General features: G+C 42.1%; 2 protein-coding genes across 4 annotated transcripts in view; one reads left to right on the top strand and one right to left on the bottom strand.

The window, feature by feature from the left end:
- The window catches only part of PPP4R4 (protein phosphatase 4 regulatory subunit 4), a 39,786-nt gene extending 34,715 nt beyond the window's left edge, over window positions 1–5,071 (top strand). The window contains exons 13-25 of one of the 3 annotated variants that reach the window (XM_053475678.1): window positions 391–474; window positions 694–876; window positions 1,229–1,334; window positions 1,686–1,833; window positions 1,958–2,102; window positions 2,258–2,299; window positions 2,390–2,464; window positions 3,153–3,222; window positions 3,330–3,410; window positions 3,539–3,638; window positions 3,959–4,011; window positions 4,098–4,236; window positions 5,013–5,071. In XM_053475678.1, the coding sequence (XP_053331653.1) occupies window positions 391–474; window positions 694–876; window positions 1,229–1,334; window positions 1,686–1,833; window positions 1,958–2,102; window positions 2,258–2,299; window positions 2,390–2,464; window positions 3,153–3,222; window positions 3,330–3,410; window positions 3,539–3,638; window positions 3,959–4,011; window positions 4,098–4,236; window positions 5,013–5,037 (1,251 nt within the window). In that variant the 3' untranslated portion in view covers window positions 5,038–5,071. Of the gene's footprint in view, window positions 1–390; window positions 475–693; window positions 877–1,228; window positions 1,335–1,685; window positions 1,834–1,957; window positions 2,103–2,257; window positions 2,300–2,389; window positions 2,465–3,152; window positions 3,223–3,329; window positions 3,411–3,538; window positions 3,639–3,958; window positions 4,012–4,094; window positions 4,237–5,012 lie in introns of all 3 variants that reach the window. The other 2 variants (XM_053475677.1, XM_053475679.1) reach the window with 2 other exon arrangements.
- A 2,071-nt stretch (window positions 5,072–7,142) lies between these two features.
- SERPINA10 (serpin family A member 10) lies at window positions 7,143–17,383 on the bottom strand. Its single transcript, XM_053475445.1, has 8 exons — window positions 16,759–17,383; window positions 15,717–15,987; window positions 15,348–15,495; window positions 14,729–14,934; window positions 11,390–12,099; window positions 10,850–11,123; window positions 9,447–9,594; window positions 7,143–8,069 (listed from the first exon to the last, which is right to left on the bottom strand). Exons 1-8 carry the CDS (start codon window positions 17,381–17,383, stop codon window positions 7,878–7,880), a joined length of 2,574 nt encoding a protein of 857 aa, XP_053331420.1. The 3' UTR covers window positions 7,143–7,877.
- Between the last annotated feature and the right edge of the window lie 291 nt (window positions 17,384–17,674).

Below are 17,674 nucleotides of genomic sequence, written 5' to 3'. Positions count from 1 at the left end.
ACCCCGTACACTTTCACTTACAGACACTCTCTTTCTCTCTCTCCATCGGCTTGCACAGTTCTCCCTCCCCGTCTCTCCCTCTTACCTCTGGCCGAGTCCTGTCATCAAGGCGGCTCGTACTCTCTGTACCCTCTGTCCCTCTGTTTTAGGGCATAATTGGTGCACTAAGCTTCATTTCTACCTTTAATCATAGCTCAAGTTACAGAAAGCGAGATGATTAACACAAGCTGAGTTTTGGTTTCTCATTAAATGAGCTGAGCCTTTGGATCTCCTCTGACTCCTCGTGTTAATCCTCATTATATAACAGCTTTCACTCGTTATCATATATCTGGCTCGATCCGTATGTTTACAGACTTGAATCCTATTACCAGGGAGTTTTATTTCTGGCAGGTTATCGATGCTTTATTAGACAATCTTCCCGAAACTCTGGAGCTGATGGCAAATGGAGGTGAAAACTCAGGGCTAGAAAATAAGGTGAATATTCCCCTTTTTTGTAAATTTAAATTGCGGGATAGATTTAAAGTATTCGGTAGAATATTTTTATTATTGTTATTAACAGTATTTTTGGGTGTAGGCAGAGATCTAGTACGATGTAGCGGAGCGCCCTCGTGTGGCGTGTCAGGGTATCTGCAGGGCCATTATCTGTGGCACGGCCGCAGGACGCCCCAGCTGAGATCTCTCCTTCCGTTTCAGCTTCTGATCGTTCCCGACCTGGTCCCGGCACTGACCTCGGCAGAACAGAGAGTTGCCAACTCACTCAAATGGAGGAGCCATGAAAAACTAATACAGAAGTATTCCTGCTTGCCACACATCATTTCGAGCGACCAGATTTACTACCGCTTCCTGCACAGAATGTTCACCGTTATTTTAACCAATGTAAGCCTAACGTAAAGAATATATGTATATTAGAAACCAATTTACACTTTCTGTTCTCAGGTTCTGCAGGATTATTTCTCCCTATTAGGTTTTGTCAGCCTTTGTAAGTATCAGGGAGGAGAAGGGAGAGGACTTCAGGACCAGATGTTGATAAAAGTAATTCTGGCTCTGCCACAGGCTGCCACCGAGCCACGAATGACTTTCCAGGTCACGGCACATTCAGGGATTAGAAGTAATTTCCAAAGCAGGACGTTTTGAGATCTTGGTGGTTCTGAGGACTGGTCCAGAATAAGTGTTTTTTTTGCTTATAATACAGAAATAAAAAACCCAAAAGCCCCTTTCTCCTCTACAGAGTGTTTTACCCGTCCAGAAGGCAGCCGCCCGAACCCTGTGCATATTCCTGCGTTATAACCGCAAACAGGAGCAGAGGAATGAAGTCATCCAGAACCTCGTTGAACGTGAGTTTATTATCACTTTCTGACTGTCATACAGCCCAATCCACGACACTTTATTATTAATGTATTCGAGTCAGATTGGTCATACTTGGTCCAAACTGCAGAAGCACCAACAAGTGTTTCCAAGGTTGAGCGGAGACTCACATGCTGGTTTGCGTGTGGCTTCTGGGAGTTGAGTGGCGCCTCCACTGAGGACAACCTGGATAGAGAAGGGCTCAAAGTTCGCATTCTGTTTCAGAACGTTCCTTTGCACTCGCGCAGAATTCTGACCGGTAAAAGCCACGAAGCCCGTTTGTTTTGGGCCGACGTTCAGGTTCCGCTTCCGCTTACTTCTGTGAACTCTATTCCTCTCAGAGCTCTGCCAGGGGAAGAGTTACTGGAACAGGCTGAGGTTCTTAGACGTCTGCGAGGACATCATCGAGCTGTTTTCCAAATCTTTCTTCTGCAAGTATTTTTTTCTGTCGGTTCTGGAGCTTACGAGTGACCCGGTCGCTAACGTCAGGTAAGGGAGAGCTGACTGCTTCACACTGATTGCACCGTCTAGCGGGAAATGTCCTATATATATATATATCTCTATGTTATCGGAATTTGGTCTTCAGTATCTGGCGTCGTCTCTCACGTTACAGAATGAAGGTTTGCTACATGCTGCCGAAACTAAAATCTACGCTGAAGCTGCCGGCCGACAAGCACTTGCTGCAGCAGATGGAGCTGTGTGTGAGGAAGCTCTTATGTCAAGAGAAAGATAAAGACGTGCTGGCCGTGGTGAAGCGGGTGAGCATCTCCTGCCCTCCTTCTCGAGTACCCCAGATGCAAATACATAACCTGCCCCGATCATCTGATACAAAGTTACTGATGTAGAAGTTGTGGTTACGGTTTAGGCCACCCCTTTCTGACCCAATTTTTGTTCATTTTGCCGTGTTTTGCAGACGGTGCTGGAGTTGGACAGAATGGACATGTCCGTGGATGCGGTAGGTGCTGACGCGCTTTTTAATTCACTTTATTTTACAAAGTTCTCCCTCCTGTTTCCTTATTATTGTGGTTTTTTTTTCTATCAAAAGTTCCAAAAACGCTTCTATGAAAAAGATTTGTTGGATCAGGAGAAGGAGAGAGAGGAGCATCTTATGCTGGAAATGGTATGTCGCAGGACAGGAACAAGATTCTCTACAAATCAGGGATCCTTCTAAATATTAAACTGCTATCTGTACCTGCTTTGAAGCATTTGCATGTGAGAATACAGATTTCAGAACAGCACCTTTCTTCACCTAAAATACTCATTCATCAGGGGCGTAACTAGAAACCATGGTGCCCTGGTGCGAAACCTGCCCCAGGACCCCCCAACTTCACCGGGTAACATGTCCCACGGTGCCAACTTTCACCTAAACAGCTTGTAGGTGCCACTTTTGCCCTAAACAGCTTGTGAGTACCACCTTTGCCCCAAGCAGATTATCAGCGCCATCCTAACCCCAAACAGCCTGCATGTGCCATCTTTGCTTGTCAGCGCCCCCAAACAGCTTATCCGGTCCGGCTCAGGTCAGGGCGTCCCTTTCTGAACGATTTTGAACCGGTACGAGGAGACAAGTAGTCACGGGGTCGACACGGGCCCCCTAGAGAGACGGCCCCGTGTAGTTACGGCACTGCCATTAATTTTTAAATGAGTTCACAGATAGCGTCAGAAGCACGGCTGTCGTTAATGCAGCTGCCTTTGCGTTCTGCATTCATATCTCTTCTTCCAGTTTAAACATTCCTGCTACAGAGCGACCCGAGAGAAATGTTCTGGGGACGGGAATCTACAGACATGTCCTGAGTTCTTTGTCATTTCAGGAGCAAATCGAGAAGGAAAAGCAACAAGGAGAAGGAAGGTCCGGCAACGACAAGAATTACGATAAGAAGCGTAAGTGCGCGTTGTGTTGTGCTCTCTAAATCCATTGGCGGGTTTTCCAAGCGCGCGTTAGAGCCCACGTCGGCCATAACCGTTACTGAGACGCTCCTTTGTTTTAGGCAGAGACAGTAAAACAGGGGCAAGTTTACCAAAAAACCTTCCGACGGTGATCTCCGGAGGTTCTTCAAGCACACAAAGCAGTGAGTACGCCATGTAAACGCGGGACTTCGTTATTGGGAGTGCGAGTAGCGGGGCCACGAAGCGCATAACCCTTTCCTTTTACATCGATGTATCCGCTGCCGGTAATTCGTCTCCGTGTTTTCCGCAGCCGGGAGCAGAGAAGGCGTGAAAAGCAAGCTGATCCGCAGCCAGTCGTTCAGTAGCCACGTCATCCAGCCGAAACACAGCTCTCTGGAGAAGTGTGCCAAGTACGTGCTGCTTGAAAAGCTTTCTTCAAAGTTCATTATCAAATGATTAAAATAAAAAAGGTTTATTTGTTGCAACAAAATTTCTTCGGTGTTCTCGTAATTCCGCCCCGGTCCAAGCACCATCGCTTAAAATGCTTAAAATAGTTAAAAGCCGTATTGAATTTCATCCCTTTTCTACCAATGATATGTTTCTTCACAACCTGTTTGTTTTATTATTTTATTTCCACCTGCATTAAATGTATTTTTTTTCTGGTTAGATAGTTATTAACTAACACTTTTTTAATGTTTTTTATTTATTATTATTATTTTTTTTTTTTTAGCAAAAGTAACTCTGTATTAGGTGTGGGGAAAAATGTTTTGCTGCCATTTGTAGGTAAGTCTATATTTTTTAAAATATTCACAGTGCCAAACCAAAAAGTGTCAAACGTTTATAAACCAGTCTTCCTAACCTTCCAGAAGATTCTCTCAAAGGCCGTAGCGGCAGCGCCAGCGGAGCGGTGAGCTTCTCTGGATCCGTAGCGTCTTCCCGGAGCATAGGGAACTCGGCGGACCTGAAGTCAAACGGGAGCAGGGACCCCCAAGCCCGGAAGCTTAGCTTGTAAGTATGGGGTAAATGAACGAGGGTATTAGTGTACAGCGCTGCGGAATCTGTCGGCGCTTTATAAATAAAGTATAATTATAATAATAATAAGAAATCTGACGCAAGCTAAACGGAGGAGTTTGTCTCCACGACAGAATATATTATTATCTCCCGAGCTGTTTCGGACAGAAAATAGGAGCATTCTGAACAAAAACAAATACTATATGTAATTATCATTAACCCCTTAAGGACAACGGGCTGTCCTTAAACCCATTACATGTAGGAGCTTTGTCGTGAAGGGGTTAATATTATTAATTACTTTTATGGTGTTTGTACATTATGATGTCATAAAGAATAATTTTCTACAGAATTTTTTGCCAAAGAGGGGGAAGCCCAACATTTATACAGCCAGCAGCCCCTGGACAGAGATTCCGAGTGTCCTTTTCCACCCCGGTCCCGTCGTATTCCCTATAGCAGGGGCGTCCAACCTGCGGCCCTCCAGCTGCTGCAGAACCACATCTCCCATCCTCCTCAGCCAGCCCCTTAGCTGAAAGAGCATTATGGGAGATGTAGTCCTGCAGCAGGTGGAGGGACGCAGGTTGGATGCCCCTGCCCTATAGTTAACATAGAGAGGGGTTCTAAAAATATATATATATATACGGCACAGGATTAAAATATTTAGCGCACAAAAGATCTGCTTTAAGCAATAATAATGCCTTAAAAATGTTTTAATCTTTTTTAATCCCTAATTAATTTTAATCACCTTTTTTTATTTTTTTTTTATTTTTTCGCAGAAAAACCCGGAAATCAAAAGCTTAAATCATTCATCCAGTAGCCCGGCAAACCAAAGAAACTCATGGCACGTGGAGGCTGAGAATGACCGGCGACTGGGTTTTTAAACACGCTCCTCGAAACGCAATGACGTTCCCGCGCCGCTCGTCACGACGACGGAGGAATCAATCGCGTCTCTCTATCGCGCATCCTCTGGGAGAGCTGCTTCCCCGCTCCGGGGGGGGGGGAGCCCAAGCGCTGAGCAACGCGTCGCCAAATGCGTTTCCCACCACTTGTCGCTTTAAGGAATAAACCTCGCTGCGTGGCTTTCTGTGCGCTTCAAGCCTTGGAGACTACTATTTATTGCACAGTTTTCTTACAAAAGAAGCTATTTAAATAGAAAAAAGGCAAATCTATATATATATATGTGTTCGGCAGTAAGAATACTATGCAGAGGCGCGTTGTGATCACGGCAATGGGATTCCGCGAAGAGCACAAACTCACCCTAAAAGGACGCCGTGACGGCAAATATATTTTCTAAAAAAAAAAAAAAAATATTTCCCTTTATTCACGAAACTATTTTGTTTTGTAAATACTTTATTTACCACTTTTGGAGTATTTCAGATAGTATTTTCTCTTTATCTAGTGGTTTCGATGAATGAATTTAGTTGTAACTGTTGCCGCATAACGCTTTTTACACCCTACATGCCTATACGTTGACATTCCCGCTTTTTCTATTTAAACACCCCCGATACCGTTTACAATAACGCCGATATATTTGTACGAAGCTATTGTCAGCTTCTTTATTTGCAATGAGATGAGAATAAGTATATTCGTATCAAAGAGGTATTTTTATTTTCACGGTAATCATATTAAAAAATAAAAAAAATATATAAAAAGAAAAAAAACAAAGATGGATTCCCCCGGGCGTTTCGAAGCACGTGAACATGATTATGTGACACATCGCAATGCATGCGTGATCGCAGCTAAGTCTTTAGCCCTGTATATTTCAGAATTAAATGGTGACAAATGCGTTTTCCGAATTGTCTGTTTTTAATTCAGCGTAAACGCGCGGATATTTACATCACATTCTGGATCTGAACGCGAGGCGAAAACACTCTATGGATGATTTTAAGTTCTTTTTTTTTAAATATCATGGAAACCGCTATCTGTACCGGCCATGAAACATTTGCATGTGAGAATACAGATTTCAGAACCTTTTTTCACCTAAAATACTCATTCATCAGGGGCGTAACTAGAAACCCTGGTGCCCTGGTGCGAATGCTGCCCGACGACCCCCCAACTTCACCAAGTAACATGCCCCACACCTAAACAGCTTGTGAGTGCCACCTTTGCCCCAAACATCTTGTGAGTGCCACCTTTGCCCCAAACAGCTTGTGAGTGCCTTTGCCCCAAGCAGAATATTAGTGCCATCCTAACCCCAAACAGCCTGCATGTGCCATCTTTGCTTGTCAGTGCCCTGAAAACACTCTATGGATGATTTTAAGGTTTTTTTTTTTGTAAATATCATGGAAATGGAGTAGTTTGATAAGCACAGGAAGGAAATTTCAAAGGTGGAGAAACGTTATAACAAGAGGAAGAATCACTAGAGGATCGGAGGCTCAGATGGAACGGAAGGAAGTTTTACTTCACTGAGAGGGTGGGAGATAAGTGGGCAGCGTTTAGGTGACTTGGGATCAGATACAGACCTCAATTTTCACCGAGTTGTTAAAACACATGATTTCTGCAATGTTAAAATAGATATTTACAGTAAAAACTCCATTGATGATAATTACAGAGTACCCGCTATAATTGTAGGGGGTGGTGATATATGTCAGAGGTATGTAGTATTTTGCACGCGTTCTAATTGCTGCTTGATAACCGATATGTTTTTCCAGCTAAAGTGGGAAAAATATAATTATTGCTGACAACTTACTCATGAAACGATTCAGCTCGACCTCTTTATATGGAAAGCCTCGTCACCGATGAGCTGAAAGACCATGCATATAGCATATACCGTATATAATAAAGTGACCCCTAACAGCAAATTTTATTCTATAGATCCAGAATTATTTTAGTCCTGTTCAGCAAAATATTTTTTGGCGAAAAAGGAAGTAATTAAAAAAAAAAAAAAAAAAAAAAGCAGACATGGATTCACACATATAACTTTGTTCTTTATTGTCTGAGAAAAGGAAACCTGTATCACTTCAACAACTCCCAGCACACTCAGCCGGTGATTGCTGACCTCGGTCTCTCGACCCCGATCTGTCTGCTGAAATAGGATGATCTCGTTCTGCAAATAAACCTACACTACTCTACCTGCGTCATAATGGAATATTTTGAGTTATAAAATAGTAATAATTATATATAATATATAGTAATTAATACATTTTAATTAGAAAAATCAGATAAAAATGGCTCTAATAAATGGGAATGGATTCGGCACAATGGGAAGATCTGTATATTAAAGAGCGACGTGGTTTATAGGAGATGGTGGAATCCAGATCACTTTCTAAGGGTCTTTTTAATAATTAAGTCCATTTTAGATATAATAAATGTCCGTTTGTAACAATTGTATCCTCGCTATTTATTAAAGCTTTGGAAACCCGTCCAGTCGGACCATGGCCAGCTCAATGGCGAATCTTTGAAGGGCAACAAGGTTTACAACATGCATCGATTTCATCCAATCAGGAGAAGAAAATACACACCGCGTCCTCATCGTGTATTTTTTTTATGGGAATTTGATACTCGGGGGCCAGAGGCTTTAGGTTTGGAATATTAAGACCAGGATGGACGACCGTCCAATTTTAATTGTCATGTCGTGACATAGAGTTCGAGTGCCTTGTAGCAGTGTTTCCGAAATAATTCTTCTTTTCTACGAAAGTTATTCAGAACTTTGTTGGATCGACGACTCGTCCAATAAAAAGCAGCGAATTGCAGGCTTCTTCAAATATCATGAATAGGAAAGGGCGATCCACCCGGATAATAGGCGTCAGCATGTATGGAATAATTTCCGCCCCTGTTACCGCAGACGCTTCTGTTCCCCTCTCGTCCACCTCGATCACAGCTCTTTGCGTTACCTAAAATGGGACAAAATTGGAAGATTTATGTATTTAATCCAAAAAAAACCCTCAATGGTCGTAAGAGGTTGCGTAACGCTGCTTCTTAACGACGAACACCGCTTACTACAAAGTATCTAAAACACGGCAGTATCTATATGTGTGGAATTATGAACAAATCCATTTAAATATATATGCAGTGGCGGAACTACCGGGGTCGCAGGGGTCGCAGATTCGTGGGCCCAGCGGCCGGCGGAGCGGGATTGGAAGCCGCATCCGGGCCAGGGGCGGGCTGGGCAGGGGGACAATTGAAGTGGCCGGCTGGCCGGCGCTACTTTAATTCTTTTTTTAATTATTTAAAAATTATTAAATTTTAAAAAAAAAGTATTAAAGTAGCGCAGGCCGGCCACATCAGCACCCAGCTGCCGTGTACGATGGCCGCCTAGTGATGGGAGCAGCGTGAGGGGGTGAAAGCTCCGCCCCCTCGCACAGACCTTTCACCCCTCAAAGTAGCTCCGGCCGGCGGCATCAGCACGCACCGGCCGTTTAGATTAAATTTCCAGCAATCTGATGGCCGCCTAGTGATGATGAGACTGAGAGCAGGGTGAGGGGTGAAAGCTCCGCCCCCTCGCACTCAGACTGCTGGAGCACCGGATGTCCTGTCAGTGACTTTCTGTTAGCATAGAAAATGGCGGCCTGCAGCTACCAGAGGACGGAGGCCAAGATGAAAAAGCCCCAAAGTGGAAGAAGCAGAAGGTCAGTAAACTCATTTATTTTTTGTACAAACTGTATAATATTTGTTTGTATTTTTAAAAAATGTGTGCTTTTTTAAATTATTAATTATTTTTAAATGATTAAGCAAAAAAGAATCTCTGTGTCTGTATGTGTTCACATGTTCAGCCCCCCCATGTCATTGCTGTCCCAATTCAGCCCCCCATGTAATCTCTGTCCCCAATGAGCCCCTCCCAGTGTCACCCCTGTCCCCATTCAGGAGGCAGAGTGCCCCATGATATGCCTTTTAACCCCCTTTATGCCACTCTGTCTCCAGAAATGCCTTTTAACCCCCTATATGCCACTCTGCCTCTATAAATGCCTTTTAACCCCTATATGCCACTCTGTCTCTATAAATGCCTTTTAACCCCCTATATGCCTCTCTGCCTCCAAAAATGCCTTATACCCCCTTATATGCCACTCTGTCCCATGATATGCCTTTTAACCTCTAGTCTATTTTTATCAGACCCTTTGAATATAGGGACTGTAAAAAGCGCTGCGGGAATTGTTGGCGCTATATGAATAAAAATTAATAATAATAAAATAACAATAATAATATTTAGAGGAAATGAATGCACTCTGGTTAGAATGTTATCATAAATGAGAATGTTTTCTATCAGTACTAACCTCCGACAGCCTCAAATTCCTCTCTTCTGTTAACCGAGTTAAGTTGGCTTTCCCTGTAAATATTTCTTGTATTCCCATTTCTTCCAAAGATGTCTTCAGCTGGTATTTTTGATCCAATTTAAATTTTGGAAAAAATATTTCTGTTTTTCTACAGGAAAAAAAAATTATACATTTTGTTTAAAATGCATCCTGTCAAATGCAGCACGCATGGCTGCTTCTGAATCAGGGGTAAACATCGTTATTTTGGTATTTATGTAATAAATTAAATTATTACACAAATAACTGTTTTTTTGCAATATTAAATCCTCCTCTCGTGACATCATAATCCAGCCCCTTATGCAAATTAAAACCTACATAACACAAGATAGGCTGTATTTTGTATGGAGGTGTCACAAAATTGGCAGAATTAGAAAAAAAGCATGTATTCAACACAATTATTTGGAAGTTTATATATTTGAATTAACATTTCTGTTATACTTGTGAAGCTTAATGGAACTGCAGCTTCTCCTTTAGGTGCCCCCCCATTACATGTTAAAGTACTAAAAGTAATTAAATCTACATTCCTCAGCAAGGCTGTCTGGGACATTTAAATGTCCCTTTAAACTTAGGTCCCTAGCAGTGGTGTCGGCAGGGATGTGTGCCCCCCCCATTGAAACGCCGTCTTTTTTTTTTTTGGTGATAGACGCAGAGGAGAAAGAGAGGCACCGAGCGGTCGCTGAGGAATAACTTTTCAGCAACCGCTCGGCGCCTCTCACTCTTCTCCGCCTCTCTCTCTCTGCCTTGGTCGCGGTGCCGGCATTTCATGCTGAGCGCCGCGATATGACGAGGAGTGAGGAGAGGGTAGATAGGGAGACGGGGGAACACAGAGTAGTTAGTGAGGAGAGGGTAGATAGGGAGACGGGGGACACAGAGTAGTTAGTGAGGAGAGGGTAGATAGGGAGACGGGGGACACAGAGTAGTTAGTGAGGAGAGGGTAGATAGGGAGACGGGGGACACAGAGTAGTTAGTGAGGAGAGGGTAGATAGGGAGACGGGGGGGACACAAAGTAGTTAGTGAGGAGAGGGTAGATAGGGAGACGGGGGACACAAAGTAGTTAGTGAGGAGAGGGTAGATAGGGAGACGGGGGACACAAAGTAGTTAGTGAGGAGAGGGTAGATAGGGAGACGTGGGGACACAGAGTAGTTAGTGAGGAGAGGGTGTTTTATAATTATCCCCCTACTTTGGTCCCTGTCCCCCCATGTGCCCTCTCCTAAATATGAAAGCTGGAGACCCCACTGATCCCTAGTGGAGTCTAGAACTTGCTGGGTGAAATGATGTTCACAGATTAACTATCCAAGGCATAGAACATGATAGCGTAATTAGCTAAATAAGCTAAAATAGGGGCAGGGAACCCATGGGAATACCGATATTTCATCTGTCCCTGCCAAATATCCAACAGCTCCTTGGATAAGTTATCTTCTATGGTGACGAGGTCCCCGTCCTTTTCGGGAATGACCACGAGCATGTGCGCTCCTCCTTTGTATGGGATTTTCAGCACCGTACACGATAGCGACTTGTCGACCATCCAATGGACTTTATCCATTTTATACATCATGGGCGCCGTCACGGAGTTATATTTGTCTATATAGAACTTTTGGTTCTCTGTTAAGTTTGGATTGAATGGATATTGCCATTTGCCTGCAGGGGAGAGAGAAAAATAAAATAATTAGAAATGTATCAGATCTTTTTAAACTTAGGGTTGTCTCGCTTCCGATTTTCCGGCCAAGTTATGGTTGGACGTTGTGCTGGTTGCCCCACATGGGATAACATTAGGTAGAAATACCCTGGGCTACCCATGACCAATTTCCCAGTGTTTATGTTCCCCTTTTTTTATTTTGTTTTTCATGAATATTATGAGATTTAATAAGAAAAACTATTGTAGAAGACAGTAGAGAGATAATTACCTTTGAACAAAATATAGTCAAGGAGAACAAGCTTGGCGAGCGGGTCAATGGAATCATAAAGCTGGGAAATCTTGCCCCTTGTCTTTTTATTGACGTAATCGTTGACGATATTTTTGGCCTCCTTGTTGTGGAAGTCGATATACTGAAATTCCATGCTGAAGTACTCGTGGGTCAGGTTGTAGAATTCTTCCCTGACGGGAAAGGTTTCATGGATGAAAGCGAAGCTTCCAGCGTCCAGGATAAATGCCTCGTTCTCCGTAATTTTTAATTTGTTTTTCCTGAACAGCGAGGGCAGTAAAAGAGGTTGTTCGTGGTTCTTAAACTTCTGTAAATTTAGACCATCTAGGATCTGGTCCTGCGTGAGCCCCTGGGTTCCCAACATTAGGGACCCGAGGCTGAAGGACACGCTGAATGGGGATAAGAATATGTTGTTGTCATGTTTGTCGGCCATCTTCCGGTAGAGGTTGAATCCAAAATTGGTGTTCATTTCAGTCACGTCGTGAACAGAGAGTTGAGCCGGAGGCTGCGTATGATTTAAAGGGACTGGATCTGTTACCGTAGAAGATTCGTTTCGCTCCCCGTGATGGTCATGTTGTTCCTTTCTTGGGTTGTTGCCCCCTCCCTTAGTGGCTGGATTGCCCAGGCACAGGGTAACAAGAAGAAGGACATGAAGGCTCCACCTCATGGTTAAACTTCCAGGGGTTCTCCTTCTGGGAAGCGAAAGGACACAGATTAACATCAAAACCGGCAATGGATGTGGCCAGAAAGGCAACTTTGTTACACTAATTATAGCTGAGCTGGGACTTTAAAGGCTACAATGTGTGTTTTGTGTTATTTCATTCATTTAGACTTTGGTGAAATGACTTTAATAATAAATAATAATAATAATAATAATAAATACACGCGTTTGTTGCCGTTTTAATACCCATACTTGGGCTTTTTACACGATGGAACGTCTTGGTGAACGTGTAGGACGGTCTTGTGTCTATTAAACAATCGGCAGCAAATTGTTCATCCAAAAAGGCGTTAGAGCCAAAGACTGCCCGTGAACGAAAGATTAAAGGGGGTGTTGATGGACATTCTAACGGAACTTTCACTCGTTACACAAACCATGTCATTGAGAAGAAACTGGTGTGAGGAGACACGAGCCGTAAACCAGCAGGGTTGGCATTAAAGAACAATTAGAATTACCGAAAGCTTTGTGCAAGTGACATCCATAAAATATGAAGCATCTGGACAAATCCCAATCGACCTGGACCAATGGCCTGTCAATGGCGCTGCTTAAATTTTAAATACTAACGATTAGCTCGTTAAGAACTTTCTGTTGCCCATCTGTCTGTCTCTCTGTCTCTCTTTCTGTCTCTTTTTGATGAAATGGATAGAGCCGCGCATAACGTTATATACGACGTCCCGATAGCTTATGTAACGTTGTATCCTCTCTTTGGTGGCCCAATAAAAAGTTAGAACAACATTTGATGAAACATAAAGATAAACATGACATCATGGCACTGATCCGTTATTACATCAGGCTTAGCCTCTCTCACCTGTGTTCAAGTAAGGATCCCTCAAACATAGAATGTTAGGGATAGAAGATAGGTTTGCAAAGTCCCATTTTTGAGCTTTTATGCTAAATGTCTGCCGACAAAACCATGGAAATATATCCTCTGCTGGACCCGGAGAAGCTGCCTTTGCCTTTCTCGAGTTACTTGAAATGCCTCTAGTCCTTTAAGACCGTTAGTGGCCATTCTAATAGTCTCTCCATCAGTTTCTCCCCCCCAAGTCTGAAATATAAGCTACAAAGTGTCTACATTCCGATAGTTTGGACACAACCCGATAATGTATATTTCTAACTATAATTTACAAATAAAACAAAATCCTTACCAGTGTCCTCTTCTGTCAACTCACAGATCTACTAAACTGCCAAAGGTTAACGTCCAGTGCTGAGGGTCTCCGGCAAATATTTGACAATCCAAAGGATAGAACTGGTTGATTCTATTCTTGTATTTATTAACCGTATTGTACACAAAGGTATCATCTAAAGCACACAAGGGTTTCCATATAACACCTACTCTCTAAAAGGAACATTGTGTCTCCAAACATCAAGATAAAAAGCTTGGTTTTTTAATATCAATCCATAAGTGTGGGTTATATCTTCACATTTTGTAGAACATTGAGATCTGTGAGTCTGGGGGAAGAAATTTACCTTCGCAATCTTCACTTCCTGCTCTTCCTTACAGGTTCCACCTACCTAACAGGAAATGCTCAGTAGAGTATGTGCGTATGCTATGGATGTCCCCAGTTTTATTAAAAAGCTATAAATACTTGCATTTAAAAATTGGAATTTAACTAAGTTCTGTTTTCGTGGAAAGAAATCATGACTTTTTAATATTTCAAAAACTTTACATTATAATAACATTAATTGTAGATGCACTGTTTAAAAACCTTACATTATATTAATATTAAGCATAAATATATTGTTTAAAAAAGCTTTACATTATATTAATATTAACTGTAGATACATTGCTTAAAAAATAAATTATAATAATATTAAGTGTAGATACATTGTTTACAAAACTTTACATTATATGAAAACCTTACATTATATTATCTTTTATTGTAGATACCATGTTTACAAAACTTTACATTATATTACCATTAATTGTAGATACCTTGTTTACTAAACTTTACATTATATACCATTAATTGTAGATACCTTGTTTACTAAACTTTACATTATATTAACCTTTATATACTTTACATTATATTAATGGAAGCCACCTGATGCCTGCATTCGCTAGAACTAGAAAGCTTTCTGGAAACATCGTTACTGGAGGCTGTCTTCTTCTAGATCAATATACAAACTTGAACTTGATGGACTTCTCTTTTATTTCCCATTTAAAAAACTACCATTCCTCATTCCTCTAAAAACTGATTTCTTGGCCTCAATCCTTCTGTTGTTTTTTTTTTTGTGCAGAGCGGCAGATCGTGTGGGCCGGACTTAACTCTTTAAATACCAATGGGACACCATTATATGTCATATGTCCATTTGCTCTTTGGAAAGACCAGACAAGTTTTTATACATTCACACAGTTACCCTAAAATAAGTATCTCCTTTTGAATTCTCATTGTGTTGTTGCCCTACCAAATGTAGCCAAAAGAAATGTTAACAGAAACTTTACACATTTTTAATGTGAAATTTTATTTTCATGGAATACGCAGAAATATCTTTTTGGATTTAGTGAGTTTCTGCCGTTCTGGGTGGTTTTGTAGCTGGTCTCTCGAGCTTCTCATCACCTTGATGTTTCCCGTGGCTGTAGAACCTTGAATGGATTAGGTTACATTGTAGCAGACACGGCTTGGTGAGTGGGGTTGATGACCCGGCCCATGAAGAGGATGCTCTTGGTCTCCTTGCTGTAGATGAAGAGGAGGAACGGGCGGTCGACCCTGAACGGCGTCACAGCCTGCTTGACATTTACATCGGTGGCTGTAGCCCCGCTCGCTTCTGTCCCGTATTCGTTAACGTTCAGCACGGCTTCATGTAAGGCCTTGAAAGGTCAAGTGAACAAGGAACTCATTAGTAGTCGTGTCGTTATAGGATTTCCTATTAGAGCGTTTAACACCATTAAAAAATGTGTTACATTAGAGATTTCAACGCTTTGCGAAAGTGCTAGTTTTTGGTTTAGGAACCATAGCCCGCCTTTTAAAAAGGTGTGAGAGATTTCTAATTATAACCTTTTCATCCGTGTTCCATGCAATTCCTGTCCTTGTCCGGACCACCAGACCTTTAAGGGTGGTAGATAAGTGGCACGGCCTCCCACCAGAAGTGGTAGAGGCCAATACAGTGAGAGGATTTAATTCTATGTCTGTATGACTTAAATCGGCTTACGTTATTGCGAAAGCTGTAAACAAACCCTGGAACGAGGATGGTTTTAATTGTCACAAAAGATCGTTTACTTACCTTGGAGACCAACAGGTTGTGGTTACCAGAAATCTTAGACAAGTTGGCGCTGCCGCCAAAAACGTCGACCATGCCCATGCGCGAGAGATAGGTTTTCAAGTCGAGTTTAGCGCTGAAAGAGAACTTGGGTAGCGAAAGGTCCACGAGGCTTCGGGAAAAAAGAAATCAGCAAATGATATTCCTGTTAAATGTTCTGAAGCTGAGATCTACCGACTTTTATTTAAGACCATTCATTAATTACGTTTTTAAATATATTGCCCCAAAATATAGTGTTTTTGCATATCAGAGTTCTCGCTCTGGGCCCGATCTACTAAACAAACACTCGACGTCCTTTGATCATCGCCCCTCCGCATGTGAAGGCAGACGTACCTGGTACGAGGCGAATGTATCCAGCGTTTCAATGTCTCTTCTGACAAAGATCTTTCTACCTTTATGATTTCGCCGTCTTTGGGTACCGCGACGACCATGTACGCTTTCTCTTTATACGGCAATTGTATGACCTCACAATTCAACTCGTCGTCGCGGTAAGTTTTGTAGAGGCCGACACGATGCATCATCGGGACTTGGATCTTAGCGACGCTATTCATCGAAAACTGGTCGTCCCTTGTGAGCTCCTGGTTGAAAGTATCTTGCCATTCTCCTAAAGAAGTAGAAGATTCACGTGATCATCTTTTAAGTTAGGAAAAAAAATATTTTTTGGGGGGGAAAACATTAAAAAAAAAGGTTGGGAGGGGGGCTAGAATTTGAGGTTTTTGTTTGTTAATGCCTGTCTTGTGCTAAAGAACATAATCTTGGCATCCGTCCTCCTCTTCCTCTTCCGGTTACTTTGTTACCACAGCAGTAATTTCAAATATTTTTTATAAAAAAAAGTCAAGATAGAAGGTAATATTTTTGATGACTGACAATGAGTGAGATTCCCGATGTTTATCGGTAAGTAAATACCGGCGGCGTGAGTTGCCATGACTGTTACCGTGACTGTAAGTTATATGTAGACTCCATCTTCTCTTGGGCCAATAAACACTCCTTATTTTAGAGTCAAGACAAGACTTATTATCTAACATATTACTCATTGATGGATAGATACAGAGAGTGACCATTTTACGGAGAATATGGAGGCCGGTAAGGACGGGCGGAAGGCTATCCTGAACCTAAAAAAGCCCAATGACCAAGGAAGGCTTGATGCCATACATGAGTTAGGAAAATAGTCAGGTTCGATGGACGTAATGGCTCGTGATACATTGTTTTTTTATGAAGAATGATAGAAGAACACAAAGTATCCGGAGAAACAACAAAATCCTGATATCGGGGTTACTTTTAGAACAATCACTGATAAACCGCTGTTAAGGCTTATTACTAGAACTTCTAATTCGGATTTCCAGTTTGGATACATTTGGGTTCCATGGAGTCTTACCTTTGAAGAGAATATAATTCACCAGGACCATGACAGCATCTCGGCCGAGGTCCTCCACCAGCTTCTGTATTTTACCGCCGGTCTCCTTTCTCACGTAATCGTTGATCTGTCTCTCTGCCTCTTGGATCTGAGCGAAGTTGGTTTTCTTGATACCCGCTCTGTAGTATCGCTCCATAGCCTTTCGGAAACCCGTGAGCATCTTAAGGTTCTGGTCTACGAACAGCGCGTTTCCGATGCTGACCTGCAGAGAGCTGCGATGGGCGTTTAATTCCCGGAGAAGATACTGGAAAGCTTCGTTGATTTCTCTGTCGTTCTGCGTTCCGTTTAAGCACAGCGCTTCGATGATCTGCTGATGGGTGGCCGACTTGGCCCCTTGAGCTAGCATGGCAAACGCGGTGGAAATACTCAATGGGGAGAAAAATATGTTTTCTTGGAGGGATCTTGACCCATCAGAAGAAACCTCATTGTAAACCTTTAGGGCAAATTGGGTATTTCCACGCGCCACTTCTTCATCTCTCTCAGGCTTCCATTTGACGTTCTCATCTTGAGTTTGATCTTGAGAAGAATCGTGTTCTGAAGCCAGTATCAGGGGGGCACATAGCAAGAGGGACAGAAGAAGCCTCATTTTGTCTTAGAACCACCTAGAAAATATATATTAAAAAGCAAGAAGCAAGAACATGAAGGTTAATTAACAATATATATGTATATAGTTCAGTAGGAATATTAATTAATAAACAGTAAGCCGGATACATGTAAAGAGAAAAAAAGTCATAATTGTTACTAAAAAAAAAAAAAAAAAAAAAAAAAAAAGACTTCAAATTTTGAAAATATTTTAATATAATATTTTGTTGAGTGCTAAATATTTAAGAAATGTAATTAGTTTTGGGCCACTCTGTAATTATGTTTGTAAGAGAAG

This window comes from Spea bombifrons, chromosome 9, assembly GCF_027358695.1.
Source record: "Spea bombifrons isolate aSpeBom1 chromosome 9, aSpeBom1.2.pri, whole genome shotgun sequence".
Taxonomy (NCBI): domain Eukaryota; kingdom Metazoa; phylum Chordata; class Amphibia; order Anura; family Pelobatidae; genus Spea; species Spea bombifrons.
This window is presented reverse-complemented; position numbering and strand designations above follow the sequence as displayed.